Here is an 18169-nt window from a genome sequence, read left to right as displayed (position 1 = left end):
CAAATCGATCCACCATCATACAGCGTATATTTTGTGCTGTTTTATGCATTTGTGACATGTTTTTTTTTTTTCCTCAGTGCACAAATTACATTTTACAGTTATATTTTCCATCTGTAAATGTTAGAAAGTCGTGCAAATGTATCCATTTTGCTGCTAATCTTCATATTGAACGAGCGCTGCTGCGCGCATGCGCGCCAAATAGGAGCGCAATAATTCTGACTAAAATATACATTTTGCTTGGAAAATTAATATGCGATCTTTTATAACACTAGAAATATCTTCTAATTATAATAATTTCTCTTTAGGATGTTGGATAAGTTGCAGTGAACTTCTAGCTCATTACACTCATATATTTTATACTTCTAATAAAAAAAAAGAAATTGAACAGAAGTAGCCTAATTCAGGGAAGATTTTTTTTTATAGAAACTAAATAAATAAAGATACAAAATATAGTTTTGGGTATAGGACCTATGCTACTTTATAAAGATGATATATACTTATTTAGAATGCTGAGAATTACAGCTTTTAATGCAATCATTTTTTTTTTGAGAAAGCAAGAATCCCCAGTTTTAAATGAGTGGTTAGATTTAGTTTCTAAAGTACATTATGGAGAGGATAACATTAAATTAAGAACAAATGTATACATTTTGAAAAGATATGTGCAACTCTAAAATCAAAGAATATTCCATAAAATAAAGGAATATATATTGGCCTACATTAACTACATTTTTATGTAACCTTCCCTTTTATTTCTAGTTATTTGTTATTTTATTTATTTACTTATTTAATATTGAATATTTGATATTTAAATAATATTACTTGAATAACTTTTAGGAATTATGTGTCATTCATTATAAGAGTTTGATATATGTGAATGTTATATTTTTATTAATATTTATTTATTGTTTTATTTATATGTATGTGTTGGTATTATCACAAAAGAAAAAAAAGTAGAAGGAAAAATAAGGAATATTTATTGGGGGAAAATATGATGTCTTTAAAGGAACTGTCCATTTGTATAATTGTGTTAAATGTGTTTGAATTGAAAGACATAATAAAGTACTTCAAAAAAAAATATATATATATATATATATATATATATATATATAAGAGACAGTGTAGAGAAAGAATTCTCTGATAACCGAGGCATTCCTTAATTAAAATGTCTTTATTACAAAAATGACATGTCCTAAACGGAAAACTTTAAAACGCCTTATATATGTGTCTATATTGTAGCCTTATTTAAGTTGATTTTCTGTATACTGTGTATTTATAAAGTCCAATAATGGTATTAGAGACTGTCAGTGGTAATATCATTGTGTTCTTGTCGGTCAGTGTTGAGGATCTGTGTAACAACTGAGGCTTAGCCTGACAGTTAGCCTGCCCTGGACCAGGCTAGTTTCCCAGCATAAGTTGCCAGGGTAACTGAGTTTGAACTTTTTTAAGTTTGATTTATGAAACCGAATCTACCAAAAATAAGCTTGACTAACCGAAATAAGCCTGGCTTATACTCTAATCTTGGTTTATGGAACAGCCCCCAGGTTTGCTATCTAATTTAGATGTTTATGTTATTGTTTACTTAGCTAGATGGTAAATAAGTTGAGCGTATTGCTTTTTTTTCTGTCAGACAGTTAATGAGGGTTGCTGTAGTATGACTATTGTTTACTCTGATGGCTAACAAGTTTTGCTCTAATATGAGAGTATTGTTTATTCCGAATTCAAGTTATTAAGGATGGTTCTGGTATGATTTTGCCTCCTCTGACAGATGCTGAAAGCGGTTTTGCTCTAAAAGCACAGTATTGTTTACTCAGATAGAAGGTGAATGAGGTTTACTCTGAGAGGACAGTATTGTTTACTCTGGTCTGCGGAGCTGCAGGCCTGTATGACTCTTATCTCCGGGCTTTGGGTTCAGCTCCACACCTGCATCTCCAGACGAGCCCCCTGGACCGGTTGGGTCCGTTTAAACGGCCCGTTTTGGCCTTTCGCTCGCAAACATCCGAACCGCGGATTCGCCTGCGGGCCCGCACCGAGCTAACGCGTATGCTAACACTGAGCGAGGGCTGCACAACACCGATAACCTTTCGAAAAATCCGAAGCACGTCTCACCCTGAAACCTGGCTACTGTGCTCCCCCAACTCGGAACCAGCGAAACGGGTCCGGCGCGTTTACCTGAGGCTCTGTTGTTGAAAGCTGAAGGTGGAGGGGTTCGGGCTCGCTGTGTCCCTCTCACAACAATAATCCGGGTCGCACCGCTTCCTCTCACTGCGAACATGAAGACGGACGGGCGGCGGTCATTCCTCTCGTAGGCGCCCGCGGAAGCTCGCACTTTACTCCGGACGATGGCAGAAAAGATTCGGTTCCTAAAGGCTCCTGGGCGCTCATAAAAGAATCCACACAGACTCACTCTCTCTCTCGCAGAACAAAATGCCGACCGGAAGCACTGCTGCAGGAATGACTCCCTCCACCGGCGCCGAACCAACCAGCAGCGACCCGCCGACTTCCGCTGCCTGCTCTCCTCCCCTTCCCTCCTTCTCCCATCCTGCTTCCCATCCTCTCTCCTCTATCATCATCCTCCAGTCTGCTTCTATCTCCCTCCTCTCTTCTGAGGTGTGTTTTCAGTAAACGTGTATAAATTTGTATCCCGTGTATACAATTAACGTGGAGCCTTGTAAGCAAAATACACTTTTCTAATAAGACTACAGGCAAACAAACCATTGTTGTTTTTTTCATGCACAAGAGATTCTGGGCTATTTTGCTTCCATAACATGTCTTCTTTCAGACTTGTGGAAAGGAAGCATCCAAAATACACATGTAGGTGTTTATTACAGTAGCCTAGCACACTTGATCTCTTTGTGTCTGTAGCCTAAATTTCAATTACAATAGCCTACATATATTTTCTCAAAATGATGTTTTTCCTCATGCAGTGATCCAGAAATGTACACTTCAGTAGCACTTTCATGCACCAAATTTCCAGTTTTATTTTAAAGGTTTTTAGAGGGGTTTGTTCATGACATTCTCCTGATTTCTATAACATCCTAGTGTTTACTGTTGAAAGCATTATCTAAAATCATATATGTAAAAACTTTGAACTCTAGTATGTCACCTAAATTAATTTTTAACCTGGCTTTATCCAATAATCAGATTTATGGTCTGTAAATAAGCAAATTAGTTTACATACATTTTTTATTAAATAACTACCCATTTGCCAGTTTAACATAACATTTCAGAAAACTTGTAATATAAAATGTAATGTCTTAATTTCCTGCGATTAGGCTAATTAACTGGGGAATTATGATATCAATTAGTTAAAAATATTTACCCTAATCACCAGTGGTGTCTTGCCTTAACTTTTGAACTTTTTCAATTGATAAAACTAATTAAAATCAGAATGTTTTGATAAATGAAAATGTGTGTGAACGTAGATATTACACAAAGATTTTTGACTGAACCAACGTGATATTCTTCATGGTGCTACAGGCATCTGGATATGAGTTCAATATCGCCCCCTCACGGGACTAAACTAATATTTCAGGCTAAATAGTTTTTACACCACTCTGAATATTTCACAGTTATCTTATGTATAAGCACATACCTTATGTCTTGGCTACAAAAAAAAAAAGAAGCTTTTAAACATTTCCACCAGGGACAAAAAGAACACCCGTTGACCTTCTGTGACAACATGCCCCAATGACAAGGCATATTGTCACACTATATGGGGCTAATTGAAACTATGAAAGCTGCAATTAAATAACGGGTACACTTTTTTTTTTTTTTTTTTGCCTGACTTGAACCGTAAAAATAAATAAATGTCATGCCATTGTTTTTGCCAGCAATTATTGTAAATAATAAATTGTATGCACAGAAGGACAGAAGTCTCGAAAATATTCAAATTTAGGAGGGTTTTGATCTAGATCTTAAACTAGTTCTATATTATCTAGTCTACATTTGATCTAGATTAAGACCTATAATATAAACCCACTTCTAGAGAAGAAAAATGTGTAGGCTAATTGTGTGTGTGTGTGTGTGTGTGTGTGTGTGTGTGTGTGTGTGTGTGTGTGTGTGTGTGTGTGTGTGTGTGTGTGTGTGTGTGTGTGTGTGTGTGTGTGGCTATGGTCAATTGACTAAATTGGCTAATGCATTATGCACCGCATTGTTATTAAAAAGCTCTGGGAACATTTGTGCTATAGTTAAAGGGATATTTCACCCAAAAAGGAAAATTCTGTCATCACTTACTCACCCTCAATTTGTTCAAAACCTGTATGGTTTTCTTCCTTCAGTTGAAAACAAAAGAAGATTTTTTGAAGAATGTTGGTAACAAAACAGTTGACGATAGCCATCGAATATTAGGGCAGTCAATGCCTACTGTCAATTGTAGGCTACTCTTCAAAATATCTTCTTTTGTGTTCAACAAAACTCACACAGGTTTGGAACAACTTGAGGGTGAGTAAATGATGAGAGAATTTTCCTTTTTGGGTGAACGATCCCTTTAAGGAAAACGTTTGCTTGCCTCTGTCATAACGTCTTAAATAACACTTTTGTCAGTGCCTTCATTGAAGTGTGAACTGTAGGTGACTTCAATGAAGGCACATACGTAGATGTTCTTTGAGACATCATAACAGAGACAAGCACACCTTTTTCTTAACTATAGCCCAAATGCACCTTCATTAGAGCTTTTTAATAACAATTCGGTTAATAATGCATTAAAATACACCTATCAACTACTAGAATCCTTATGAAATTGAGGGGGTTTTTTTGCCTGAAGAAAATTATTGACCACTAGATGCCAGCATGAGTCCATTTTGAATTATCCACTAGATTAGAAGTTTGCGTTTCTTCTCTATTGATCGTTTTAATCTTTCCTTTATTTGCAGGATCAAAATTGTCTGGCCTTTTTTTAATAAATAAATTTGAATATATTAATTATATTCCACATTCTATTCATGTTTAATTAAGATTAATTCTCCAATATCAAAAGAGTTTGTTGAAAATTTTGGACTGTGTAAAAAATATAATAAACCACAGCTACTCATCTATCATTAATCAAAATTCCAGCACAATGCATCACCTCTCTCCATTTTATTCAAAACTATATTTAACACACAACATGCATTTCTCTATAGCTCTAATCACCCATTTTGCTTTTGAGACAGGAAATTTACAGTGACATGAAAAAAACTAAGAATTTTAAAAAGGCAAATATAAGATCACAGTTTCCAGCCGAGTACGTGTCAGTCCAACCTGTGTCTATAGCATGTTTTCAAAAGATTTATATTTTCAAAATGATTTATGTCACTGCAATCACAAGACTGTAAACATTCAGTCCCTTTTCCTACTATTAATATTCAGTAGCACTTATTATTTCTATGTATCATTAATGTTAGCAAATGGCAAGAAAAGGGTCAGTGGATGAAATATAGGAAAATAGAAAACAATAATAAAAAAAAATCTCATAAATGCATATGTGTTTGTTCAGTTAGGATTAGTTGTGCGAGCTGCAGAGAAAAGTCAAATAGCTGCTGAAACACTGAGGAATATCGATGAGTCTTCTCATACATAAAGATGTGTAAAGCAGCTTTCAAAGCTAAACATAATTTTCACTTGATATTTACAGTAATACATATTTTATACTCCACTTATAGATGATCACATTACAAATGGAGCCCAAAAGTTTTTAATCTTGGTCTCCTGCTCATGTTGAACACCTAGCGCAGAACTTGGCATAAGCAAAGTGTAATGAACTTCTGTCTGTTCATCAGATGAAGCACTGACATTCATTTCTGATTAAGTCTTGTGTACATCCATGTCCTTATTCGTTTTAACACTCTTGTAGCTCGTGTGACAAAGGTTGGTCACCAATATACCAATGCCCCCCATATCCTACATAGATTCACATTTCAGCTAATTATTAAAATAATGAAAAAGCAATACAAAAAAGGAATGGTTATTATATATTTTTGGAAAGGTAAAACTCTCCTGCCAAATCAAAATAACAATCGGTATGACCTTGAGAACCAAACTAAAGCACAACAACAAAATTACAGTAAAAGGAAAAAAGAAGGTTGAAAACAATAGATTCAAAAACAAAACAAATATATATATATATGTGGGTGTGTGTGTGTGTACACGGGCCCTAAAAAATATTTGGACACTTTTGACACATAAGCAACACTTCACAAATGTATGAATTTTATTTCATAGCAACAAAATTTGCATATATATATAAATATATACAAACACGTATGTGTATATGTATATGTACGTTATAAAGTCAAGTGTAGTTCATTTCCCAAATTTCCACAATCAGAAAGTGTCCAAATACTTTTTGGTTTGCTTGAATAGCATGCTTATACAATATTTCTTTAAAATAAATGCATTTAGTTTGATAAAATCTTACACGTTTTAGTGTATCTTAAGTGTTCATATATTTTCTGGGGCCACTGTACATATACAGACACAAACACACACAAAATCCTTGGTTGGGCATTGAATATGCAGGCTCTACATCTTAGTCTCGCTGTCTGGTGGTTTCTCATTCTCATAGTCGTTCTCCTGAGGGATTTTCTGATAAGGTTTCTTCACTTCGTTCTCCTCCAGCACAGAGCTCCCCAACTCCACATCACCGCCCTGAAGCTCATCTTTGGACAGGAACTCTATAATTCCAGCTCCTATAGAATCTCCCAGGACGTTAGTCGTTGTGCGCAGTCGATCCCTGTAAGTGCAACAGAAAGTGAGTAAAACAGGAAATGAAGAATCCATTTATTTACCTGTATATTTCACCCTGAGACAGTAAAATATCAGCGATACTTGATTGGTTGTCAAAAAGTTTTCAACTTTCAGCTCAGTTTTTATCCTAGTTTAAATAGAAGCACATTTAGCTGTGTAACTTGTGGGAAAGGGGATCTATCTGGAATGATTAATTTGGCCAACCTAATTACGTTTCTATGTAAAAACCTATTGAATTACATGAAATGCATTGAAAAAATGGAGCAAGTCTAATGGGAACATATCAAAGTGTGTCACCTGGGTTGATAATGAAAAAAAAGAAAAGAAAAGACGGGAGTCCCAAATATGTGCCAATGCCAAACGCAGTCATTTTAGCAGAAGATTTTGCCTTGTTTTGCAAAATACTTCAAATTAATATATTTTTTGCATTGTTATTCCCTTTTTAAACCGTATCAAATCATAATTCTATAAGAGGTCAGTCACGGGAACCAATCAACTGCAATGATGAGGGTGATGTCATCGGTTGGTAGTCCGACAGAGGTCAGCACAATCACAATCAGAAAGTGTCCAAATACTTTTTGTTTAGCTTGAATAGCATGTAATTCTTACAATTTTAAGTGTTTCTTGAGTGTTCATATATTGTTTGCGTTGTTATTCCCTTTTTAAACCATATCAAATCACGAATTTATAAGAGGTCACTCACAGGAACCAATCAACTGCAATGATGAGGGTGATGTCATCGGTTGGTAGTCCAACAGAGGTCAGCACAATAACAATCAGAAAGTGTCCAAATACTTTTTGTTTAGCTCGAATAGCATGCAAATTCTTACAATTTTAAGTGTTTCTTGAGTCTTTTATTCCCTTTTTAAACCATATCAAATCACAAATTATTTATAAGAGGTCACTCACAGGAACCAATCAACTGCAATGATGAGGGTGATGTCATCGGTTGGGAGTCCGACAGAGGTCAGCACAATCACCATTGTGACCAGCCCAGCCTGGGGGATTCCAGCCGCCCCGATACTTGCAGCAGTGGCTGTGATGCTGCATCATTAAAAGAAATATCAATCATATGTAGAAAATTGTGATGTATATATCATTCTGTTTTCTTAATGAATTATTTATATATTTAAAATCCCACCTAATGGTAATGATCTGCCCAAAGTTCATGTCCATGTTGTTAACTTGGGCGATAAAGATGGCTGCCAGGGCTTCATACAGTGCTGTTCCATCCATGTTGATCGTGGCTCCAACGGGCAGCACGAATCGAGTCACGCGTTTGTCGACTTTATTGTTCTCCTCCAGGCATCTGAAGGTAACCGGAAGAGTGGCAGAGCTGGGGGATGGAAAATGTAAAAGTGAAACGATAGCACAATATTCACGATTTCGGCAGCTTGACTTTGTTGGCCCTACCTGGAAGAGGTGCCGAGAGCCGTGATGAGGGCCTGCAGCAAACCCGTGATGAAGATGAAGGGGTTTTTCCGGGTGATGACGAAGTACAAAGTCGGTAGAATGATCATGCCGTGTATCATGAGGCCGATTATCACTGTTATCGTATACATGCCGAGTTGACCGCCCATCTCAGTGATGTCATCCATCTCCACGATTTTTCCAGCAATCAGAAAGAGGATACCAATAGGTGCATACCTTGGGAACAGGATATGGAGTTTAAAGACACGGTGCGCTCATTTACCTCCATTCATTCTCAGTCACAAAAGTAAACTACTAAATTATAACGGTGGAAAGAAAACAGATTAAGGATCAGGGATGGACCTGCATCCAGAAGCATCACTTGTTAAATAAGGTTTCCTAAAATGTCAATGAGTCATTCTGACATTTTCATGCAGATGAAAAGGAGGTCATGAAACAGGGTCACAAAAAATGAGAGCACAGGGCACATTTCTGTCCAGACAAAGAGGAAATTCATCTAATTCTACAGTAAGGTGAAGGTTATTAAGAGGCGTTTCTGTTATGAATTATGATCAATGTCTTATTGTAAGTTACTTACATTACAAGCCACAAAGTTAATCTCGAGGCAGATTTTTGTTAGGCCTCCTAATAAGCTACTTTTTCCAATACATTACTACTCCAATAAACAAATAAATACCAATAAATTTGAATAAATATGTATTACCTATTTGAAATTATAATGGTTAATATGGCTTATGCTCACCCAGGCTGCATTTATTTGATCAATTATACAGTAAAAACAGTAATAAAAATGTGAAATATTATAAAAAAAATTCTATTTTAAAATGTCATTTATTCCTTTGACAGCAAATCTGAATATTCAGCATCATTACTCCAGTCTTCAGTGTCACATGATCCTTCAGAAATCATTCTTTATGCTGATTTGCTGCTCAATAAATATTTCTCATTATGATCAATATTGAAAACATTGTTGTGCTGTCTAATATTTTTGTGGAAACAGTAATATATTTATTTTCTTTGATGAATATAAAGTTCAACAGAACAGCATTTATTTAAAATAAAAATCTGTTTTAACATTATACATGTCTTTACAATCACTTTTGATGAATTTAATGCGTTTTTACTGAATAAAAGTGTTAATTTATTAATAATAAAATTACTGATCCCAAACTTTTGAATAATATAATATAATATAATATAATATAATATAATATAATATAATATAATATAATATAATATAATATAATATAATATAATATTTTAATTTTGGATTTAAGAGATAAAAATTAGCATGGCAGGATTATAAGTTAAATATAATGTTACCGGTTCAGATACACTTGATAAAATGTTATGCTCCCTGTTGAGTTTTATTTTAAATTTATATGTTTCAAATAAGGAACGAATATTGGAAAACCCATCCTAGGCTACATTAACACATGTTATTAAATGAGTTTACTTTTTAAGCACGTTTTTTTCTCTCTCAAAGGTTTGTATGTCTGGGATCACTCACCACATAATAATAGCAACAAGTCGCATGATGGCCTCGTTGAGGGAGTCGAAGAAGTCTCTGAGAGCCTGTCCCTGTTCCTTCATACTCCCAATGATCAAGCCGAAGCACATTGAAAACACCACCAGCCCGAGGGCATTAACCCCGTTGGTGGAGCCTGGGAGAGGAATCACTTCCTCTTGGGAAATCTCCTGGGTGGCGTTAGTTAGGTTGAATATTGAATCGTTCACGATCATCTTCACCTTAATGATCCTCTTGCCATATTGGGTCTTGAACTACAGGAGGAAAAAGAGAAGGAACTAGTTTTAAAAATCAGCAAGAATCAATCTGATTTCAGGTTTATATGACAAGATCCTGTTCATATTATTTTAATTTAATTTAATTATTATAATATTTTATTTAGATCTGGTTGACTACGGGGTGTCCCTGTGGAGTGTGTCCGGACAGACTGTGAGCCACTGTTAGGCTCTTCAGTGTTATTGTCTGGCCATTTCTGTCCCATTATATCCGACTGTGACAACATCACAGCTCTGCCAAAGCTCTCGGTCAGGCACAGCTGTGGGTCGAAATTAAGCCAGACTCTCAAAATCCTAAATGGAAAAAGTCTATTCCTTACATGCTAAGTTAACTAGCCTGGGCCAGCAGTAGGAAAAATGAAACATTGTCAGACTTGTAAACAGTATTGGTACGATTATAAATTCAAGGCCTTTTGATCCAAGAGTGATAAATTACAAGTTTCTGTCGTTTGAAATGTCATCAAGCCTGATCAAGTCTTGATGATGAATTGATCTCCTGCTGAACAGGGAATCATATTGGAACTTCACCCCAAATTGTCTCCTGAACATCTTAAACCTCACAATATTATATATATATATATATATATATATATATATATATATATATATATATATATATATATATATATATATAGAGAGAGAGAGAGAGAGAGAGAGAGAGAGAGAGAGAGAGAGAGAGAGAGAGAGAGAGAGAGAGAGAGAGAGAGAGAGAGAGAGAGAGAGAGAGAGAGAGAGAGAGAGAGAGAGAGAGAGAGAGAGAGAGAGAGACTATCTGTCTATATGAGTCATAAATATTCAATATTTTCATTTCTGGAAATACCTAATTGGCAAGAAAGTGGTTAATAATTAAGAAACAAATTATAATAACCGAATAAATAATTTTGGTCCTGTCAGCAAAACATTTTCTCATTTTCTGGCAAGGTGCACCACACAATAAAAAAAAAAAATTCACCCATCAAAAATATTTTCATTTTAAATAATTTTTTTTTTAATTCCCCAAGATTTCTACATTTAGTTACATGAAAATGTATTGCTTAAATGTTTTTTTCACTAGAAACAACATTGACAGTGTAATCGATATGGAGCCAAATATTTATATTAATTTATATTGCAGTTATATTTTAAGCTATTATTTAGATGTTATTGTCATTAATTATTTGTTTACATGTTGTTGTATATATTTATCTATTTATCTACCTCTTTAGTATTCACTTAAATGACATGATTTTAAGTTAAATTAAATTAAATTCAATCGCTTATGTTTTTTTAGTGATAAAGATCATTTTAGGCAAGAAAATGTACCATTGCTAATTTCATAATGCATGGAAAACAGCTAATATATTATCATTGTTTATGATTATTGTTGATGATGATAAAACAGAACTGAGAAATTTTGAGTGATAGGATGAAGGGAAAACATTCATACCTGTTGAGTGCAGGCTTGAACCAGATTAGGAGGAAACATGTTTCTGCAAAAGTAATTCAGCACATGTGTTGAATAAAGTAATTGGTTAATATCAGTATTTTGGAGTAAATGATGGGCTACACCTGTCCCATTACCTGATGAGGTCCAGGAAGGCATCAGCTGGGCTGATCTTCTCGATCTTCTGCTGTTTGGCGAATTCATCTTTTGAGCCTTTGCCCGGGTGGATAATCAGAACCATAATGATGCCGATAAACACTGCGATGAAAGTGGTGGTCATATAGTATATCACTGCACGCATGCCCATCTTTCCAGAGGCACGACTGTCCAGAGCTGCCATGCCTAGACAGAATGAATACGGTTTTAGCATTTTCTTCTATGAGAATGAATCCAAATCACTTTTCAATAAATACATGGTTCCATGTACCATCCCTGCTGAAAATAAAATCAGGTCTTGTACTTGGACATGAAAAATGGTGGTGGTGAAAAGTGAAAAATTCATTTTATAATCTTAATTTAGCTGAAAAGGACTATATCGTTTAACTTTAAAAGTCTCGGGATTAATAGAAATCTCAGCAGAAGTCAATTTGCTTAGGCAAGATAACTTTGACTTGCCAAAACAAATTACGGTTAAAATTTTGAATGAGTCCTTTCTGCGGTCCTGACCCACAGACCAGAAAGAGAAAGCAGCCATTGTTCCTCCTGGGGGCCCAAACTCCAGAATCTTTTAAACTCCAGAGCCTTTTAAGTTTAGCCTCTCAGTTCACAATTTCCTCTGTTCACACTCTGTGTCTCTCGACCATACTTCTCTCTCTCTTAAATGGCATTCGCTCATCTCTCTCTGTCCTGGACAGGCCTGGGAAATTCCTCCACCGGCCTGTTTCAGCGGTCATGCCACCCTCTCTATGTCTCCAGGGCAACAGCAAACAGTCTCCCAATGCACTTGTATCAAACTAAAGAAATGACTCATGTTGTGCAGCTACAAAGAAGTGAATAAATAAAACGGCACCCTCTAACACCCAGGTGTGGCACAATTACCAAATAAAATGCCCAACAAATAATTTAATAAAAAATAAAAATATATAGAATAATATTATTCATAATAATATAATAACTGATTTTAAATAATAATAATATTTATTATTAGTAGTTATTATTTAAACATTATTTTATTATTATTATTTAAATTAAATGATCAAATTATTATTCAAAAAAAATATTATTTAAATTAAAGTACATCTATTATTATTTTTATTATTATTAACCAATTAGAGTTTGCATATAGGCCTCAGTCTTAGTCTCAGCATTAAAATAGGCCAAAACAACTAAAAATCTAGATATTTCTTAGTATTGTTTTTTTTATACAAATATTCCTAGTTATGCCAAGCTAAAAATATTTTATTGTGTATGTGAAGCAGCAGGGTGGTGGATGGGGCTGAACTTGTCATTACAACCTCTGCCTCATTCTCACTGCCACTTTTAATAGAAGCACAAAGAGGTCACTGTCTACAAACCAGAAAATAGAGTCCCCCGGTTTCACAGACAATGTTTAAGTTTAGTCTCAGACTAAAATACATGTTTGAGCTGTTTTAACTCTAGCAACAGGCATATCTTAAAATATGTCAATGCCGTTGTTTTGTCTCAAGATGCACACCAGTAATGTTTTTTTCTAAGGCATGTTTATATAAAAGCTACTTAAATATCCTATTTGAACTAAGGCTTAATCCTGGCTTAACCTAAGTCCTGTTTGTGAAACCAGGCCTTTAAGTTTCTGTCACTAATTCTCTCACATACAGTGACTTGAATTCCATGGCCCTTTAATTACTGAGCTGTTTTTTCTCTGTGTTGGCATTAATTGGCCAGTAATTTCCTTCCTTTCCATGCCTCTTTTAATCCCTTTTCTCTTTCACATCCTATAGAATTACTTCAAAAGTCCAGCCACTCCCACAATTCCAAATTCACATCATTCTCACGTTATCATTCTATTAATGTCCTTGTTTTACTATGTCCTTCCTTCACTGATTTGCTCTTTACTGGTCTGTCAGTAAAATTCACAGGGCCTGGGACAACTTTTTTATGGGTGGGTCCCATCAGCTCAGACCCAATGAGAAGCTATTGAGGATCTTCCTAGGACCGCCCCATTTTCACTTTATACTTTTCATTAAACCCCAGTTTCACATACAAGGCTTAAGCTAGTCCCAGACTAAAATTCATGTTTTAACTGAAAGCAACATGCACTGACATATCCTAAAATATGTCAGTGCCATTGTTTGGTCTCAATATGCACGTTTATAAAAGCTACTTAAATACCGTAATTAAACGAAGGCCTAATCCTGGCTTAATCTAAGCCCTGTCTGTGAAACCAGGCCTAAGAGTTCGAACTTAAACTTAAGTTTCCCGTTTTTGTATGAAGCATTTTTATATCATCGCTGTAACATTTGATTTAAAACGTGAGGTCGAACAGTTGCATGTCTGGTAAAAAAATAAAATAATAATCAAAACAATAAAACATCATACCTGTAATCAAACTTGAGATTAGAAGGGGAAGCACTAGCATCTGCAGCATACGCATCAATAGTTCACCAGGAAAGGAGAAATACTTCACTTCCCTGTATGACATCTTATACGGTCTCAGAGCAAATCCCAGCGCAATACCTGAATAAAGCATAAAACTGGTGAATACTGGTAAAACTGGTGGCGTGGTATGGTGGTTAAAGATCTTGAGTGGTAACCGCTAGGTTGTAGATGTGTGTCATTGAGCAAGCAACTAACTTCAGTTTAGATTGCCTCTTTAGATGGTTAGAACAAACTTTCACACTATGAATGAATGTAATTTCAGTTAACCAGGTGCACTGACCAAAGACCACAGCTCCAACGGTGAACAGCACAAAAGCATTTCTTCTCAGAAAGGACTTCACGTCATCTTTACTGATGTCTTCGACTTTCTTCCTCGCCTTTAGGGAACGCAGTTGCATTCTCTCACGGAACTGCTGCACGCGACTGCGCGACCGCGGCTTCTCCCCGGTGGTTTTGGTCATGCTGGCGATGTCACTCAACACACTGAGATCAAGCTAGCTGGGCTGAACCGGTGACCCAAAAGAGACCCTACACTAAAAAGAAGAGAGAATGAGACAAACTCTAGCACACCCACTGCTCTAAATCCTAAAGTTAAAATGGGAAAGAATTTATTTAAATATATGATATGCAATTCAATTTCTTGTAAATGAAAGCTTTTTATCAATGCAATAAAATAAAACAAAGTAAATAAATAAATAAACATACCGTACATATATATTTCTTATGCATTATATATACTATTAAATACACATGCAATGTATATGCAATATTACATTTCAAGTAAATGAAAGGTTTTTTATTTTAGAGATGAAAAAATGTATTTCCTCCATCATAGATATTTGATATTGTAGCTTGCAGTTGAGGTTCATCAATTCACAGTGAACCACATAAATATCTCTTTGCATTTAAATGGTACAGGATATATGTCAATTTGCATTAAATATTTTACCCACAGATAACTTATTGTCTAATTATTTTCCAGGCAAATGCTCATCATCAGGCCATAAAAAAAACCCTCCATAGCTAGCTACAAGTAGCTGGGAGAATAAGAGCTGCTTACCTGCTTCCAGTGAGCTCTTCTGCTGAGATGCCCCGAGTGAGCCAGTCTGTGCTGGGAATTTAATAACCTTCCACCAGTAAGAAGCTCCTGATACTCAGGATCTCAAAGGGGGTGGAGCTTGCAAACTCCAAATAGGAGATGCTCAAGACAATGTAAAGGGGGGCCCAGTTGTGGTACATGATGGAATGGCAGGAGGGGTCGTTGCTTGTTTTTTTTCACATGAAATTACGATAAAAAGATGTTCAGCTTCAAAAGCAGATGCTGTCTGCTTTCCAAGCTTTCCTTGAGAAGACACATGAGGTGAACCTTAGTTCTGTCTCTGTGGCATTCAACTATAAGAGATCAAAACTCACATCGTGTTTCACATCCTGAGAGACGATTTCAATGGCTGAGAACGAACACGTTAAATCAGTTAGAAGGGGAAGAATAAACACTTGACTCTCGGCAGGTCTTTGAGCTATTCAGATGACACTCGTGATGGGACTTCCTGCGGGGTGAGAGTTGTTTCACACACTCACCTCTCCCACAGGCCTGACAAACAGAACTTCCTTCATTCAATTTGTGAACCGTTCCCGTCCCGTTGGGTGACGTCACCCTGTGTAATTTACATATTCAGTGATTTAACCCAATTAAAGGTCTTGTGCGTCGTGCATACAAAAATTGCGACAGGCGACAAATTATTTTGGGCATATTTTATTTTATTTTATTGGATCTCATATTGCAGAAAATATAGGGCGACACACATTTAAACATTTTGGATCTGCTTTGTTAGTAACTATTCTATTTTAATAAATATAATTTATTCTTGTGGTGGCAATTAAAGCTGTATTTTCAGCAGCCATTACTCCAGCCACTCAGAAATCATTATAATATGCTAATTTGATGCTGATAAGAAACATTTCTTATTGTTTTCAATGGTGAAAACAGTTGTGCCGCTTAATATTAGCCTATTATGGAAACCTGAGACATTTTCTTCAGGATTTTTTTATTAATAGATAGTCCATAAGAACAGCATTTATTTTAACTACACTTTTTTGTTGCATTATAAATGTTACATTGATTTAATGCATCCTTGCTGAATAAAAATATACATTTCTTAAAAAAAAAAAAAATCTTAATGTTCCCAAACTATAGCTTTCGTAGTGGTTGGAATGTTAAGTATTTAAGCAGATCCGGAATGTTGTATTGACCAGCAGCATCCAGGAGAGCAACTATCCATTTTATAATGGCATTTTTATGTGACTGCTCAATCATACAGAGGCATTTGAAGCTTTTACATGTTTCTTCACAGATACACTTCATGCCTGAGTTCAGAGGAGTGCGAATGATGTTATGATGTAGGTCTCTGTCTTTCTCAGAATGAGTTCATCCTCTTCACTGGGCTCTTGGAATGTCTCTGCTTTTGTCTGGCCTTTGTGAGAGTAATCATAAACAGTGCTCGCCTTGAATGTTTAATTTGGACCAAACACTGCAGTAACCCCCCTCTCCGATCCCGAGCATCACCCTCCCGTTCTCTCTCTCTTCGCAGTCGACAAAGAGATGAAGCACAAAAGAAGCTTTCAGCCTTTCTGATTACAGTTTTGAGGGAGAGTATTTGAAGACTCGTAGTTTTTGGGGAAGCAGGGCAGTTGGGTGAGTGCACTGGGTTCCCTGAACTTGTTGAGTCTGAGAGTTCGGATGGAGTAGAATAGAGCCCCGGCGTGTAAAGTTATCAGTTTTACAGTCCATATGAAACATCTTAACTCGCTCAAAACATCTAATATCACTTGTTTCATGCACATTTCCTCTTGACCTTCAACCATCAGTCATGTAACAAGGCCCGTTCACACCAAGGACGATAATTATAAACAATAATGATAAAGATAGTTCTAAAAATCGTTTTAAATATAATAGAAGAGCAGAGTCCTCACACCACAAATATAACGATACCGGCACAGAGAAAATATATTGTTGGAATCATATAGGCCTATACATAGTTGCCTCATCTAGCTGCTGTTTCTATGGGCCGTGATACATAAGTCATCCGCCATATTGGAACGGTCAAAGCGGGTCCGTGAACACTCTAGATTGTGTGTCTGCATCTGCAACTAAAACCGTAGTTAGAGGCATTTATGAATATCTATATCTGCAATACACCTCAGCAGATGATTTTGCTAAACTAACACAATACAACAAGACAAAACATAAAAGCTTATTGAGTTACAATAAAAACAAAAACCAACAAATGAAACCAACACATTCTTGACATCATTGATTCTTGTGAGTGAAGACACGCTGACCGTTCCAAGATGGCGGGTGCGCCGTCGTCTTTGAAGGATTTTTTTCCAGTTGATGAACAATAAAAGCAGCCAATCAGAATCCATTCTGCTATCGTTCATTGGTGTGGGCGCTAATATAGTTATCGTTATGGTTATTTTAGTTACCGTTTTTGGTGTGAAAAGGCTATAAAACTGTAACAGGCATCTTTCAGAGATCAGGTGCTGTTTCTGTGTAGATTAAAACTCTCTTTTTTAAATATATAAAATTATAAAATTAAATATAAAATGAATTATATAATATATAAAAACTATAATTATTATCATTATAAATTATTATCAATATTTTAAGAAGTATTTTTATTATTAGAAGAATAAATACCTTGTTGTATTATAATAATATAATATAGGCTAATATAATATAATAATATAATAATATTTTGTTGCTCAAAATGTTTACTCTCAAAAATAAAGGTTCCAAAAGTTTTTTTGTTTTGTTTTTTCCAATAGAGCCATTTTGGTTTCCCCAAAGAACCTTTCTGTGATCAGATCTTAAAAAAAAAAAAATAATTCACCTTAGTCTGAAGAACATATTAATATTTCAACAAACCCTTTTCCACTAAGAACCTTTTGTGTAATGGAATGTTTCCATGGATGTCAAATGCTCTTTAACCATCAATGCCAATAAAGAACCTTTATTTTTAAGAGTGCGTCTGGAGTTCTCACTTATGTTTCAATGAAGTATATCAGCTTTGTTCCAATTGTAGCTATCTATTCTTTGGGAGACCTAAAACACACACAAATGACATTTGCACATTTGGCAGATGCTTTTATCTATAGAGAGCGACTTGTTTTGAAGGAGTTACACCGCACTCACGATCATCAAGGTGCCAGACA

General features: G+C 35.6%; 2 protein-coding genes across 7 annotated transcripts in view; both read right to left on the bottom strand.

Annotated features, from left to right (window-relative positions):
* Positions 1–2473, bottom strand: part of nipblb (NIPBL cohesin loading factor b) — a 43929-nt gene extending 41456 nt beyond the window's left edge. For all 6 annotated transcript variants that reach the window (XM_056271265.1, XM_056271267.1, XM_056271269.1 and 3 more), the window contains exon 1: positions 2170–2473. The gene's annotated coding sequence lies outside the window, so the exon portion shown is untranslated. The remainder of the gene's footprint in view (positions 1–2169) is intronic.
* A 3957-nt stretch (positions 2474–6430) lies between these two features.
* Positions 6431–15158, bottom strand: slc1a3b (solute carrier family 1 member 3b). The gene is made up of 10 exons (XM_056271280.1): positions 15018–15158; positions 14238–14490; positions 13898–14035; positions 11518–11722; positions 11384–11426; positions 9665–9936; positions 8137–8370; positions 7865–8059; positions 7633–7767; positions 6431–6709 (listed from the first exon to the last, which is right to left on the bottom strand). The coding sequence occupies exons 2-10, from the start codon at positions 14416–14418 to the stop codon at positions 6499–6501; spliced, it is 1614 nt and encodes a 537-aa protein (XP_056127255.1). The 5' UTR covers positions 14419–14490; positions 15018–15158; the 3' UTR covers positions 6431–6498.
* Positions 15159–18169: the final 3011 nt, after the last annotated feature.

The sequence above is a fragment of the Rhinichthys klamathensis genome, unplaced genomic scaffold, assembly GCF_029890125.1.
Source record: "Rhinichthys klamathensis goyatoka isolate OS25496 unplaced genomic scaffold, OSU_Roscu_1.1 h1tg000314l_1, whole genome shotgun sequence".
NCBI lineage: Eukaryota > Metazoa > Chordata > Actinopteri > Cypriniformes > Leuciscidae > Rhinichthys > Rhinichthys klamathensis.
Note: the sequence above shows the minus strand (reverse complement) of the source record. Positions and strands in the feature narration are given on the sequence as shown.

Coding starts and splice junctions, on each gene's coding strand:
- slc1a3b (XM_056271280.1), bottom strand. CDS start 14,418: ATGACCAAAACCACCGGGGAGAAGCCGCGGTCGCGCAGTCGCGTGCAG. Junction 11,723..13,897: donor AATCTCAAGTTTGATTACAG/GTATGATGTTTT, acceptor CATTCTGTCTAG/GCATGGCAGCTCTGGACAGT. Junction 9,937..11,383: donor TTCAAGCCTGCACTCAACAG/GTATGAATGTTT, acceptor TTCCTCCTGTAG/TTCAAGACCCAATATGGCAA.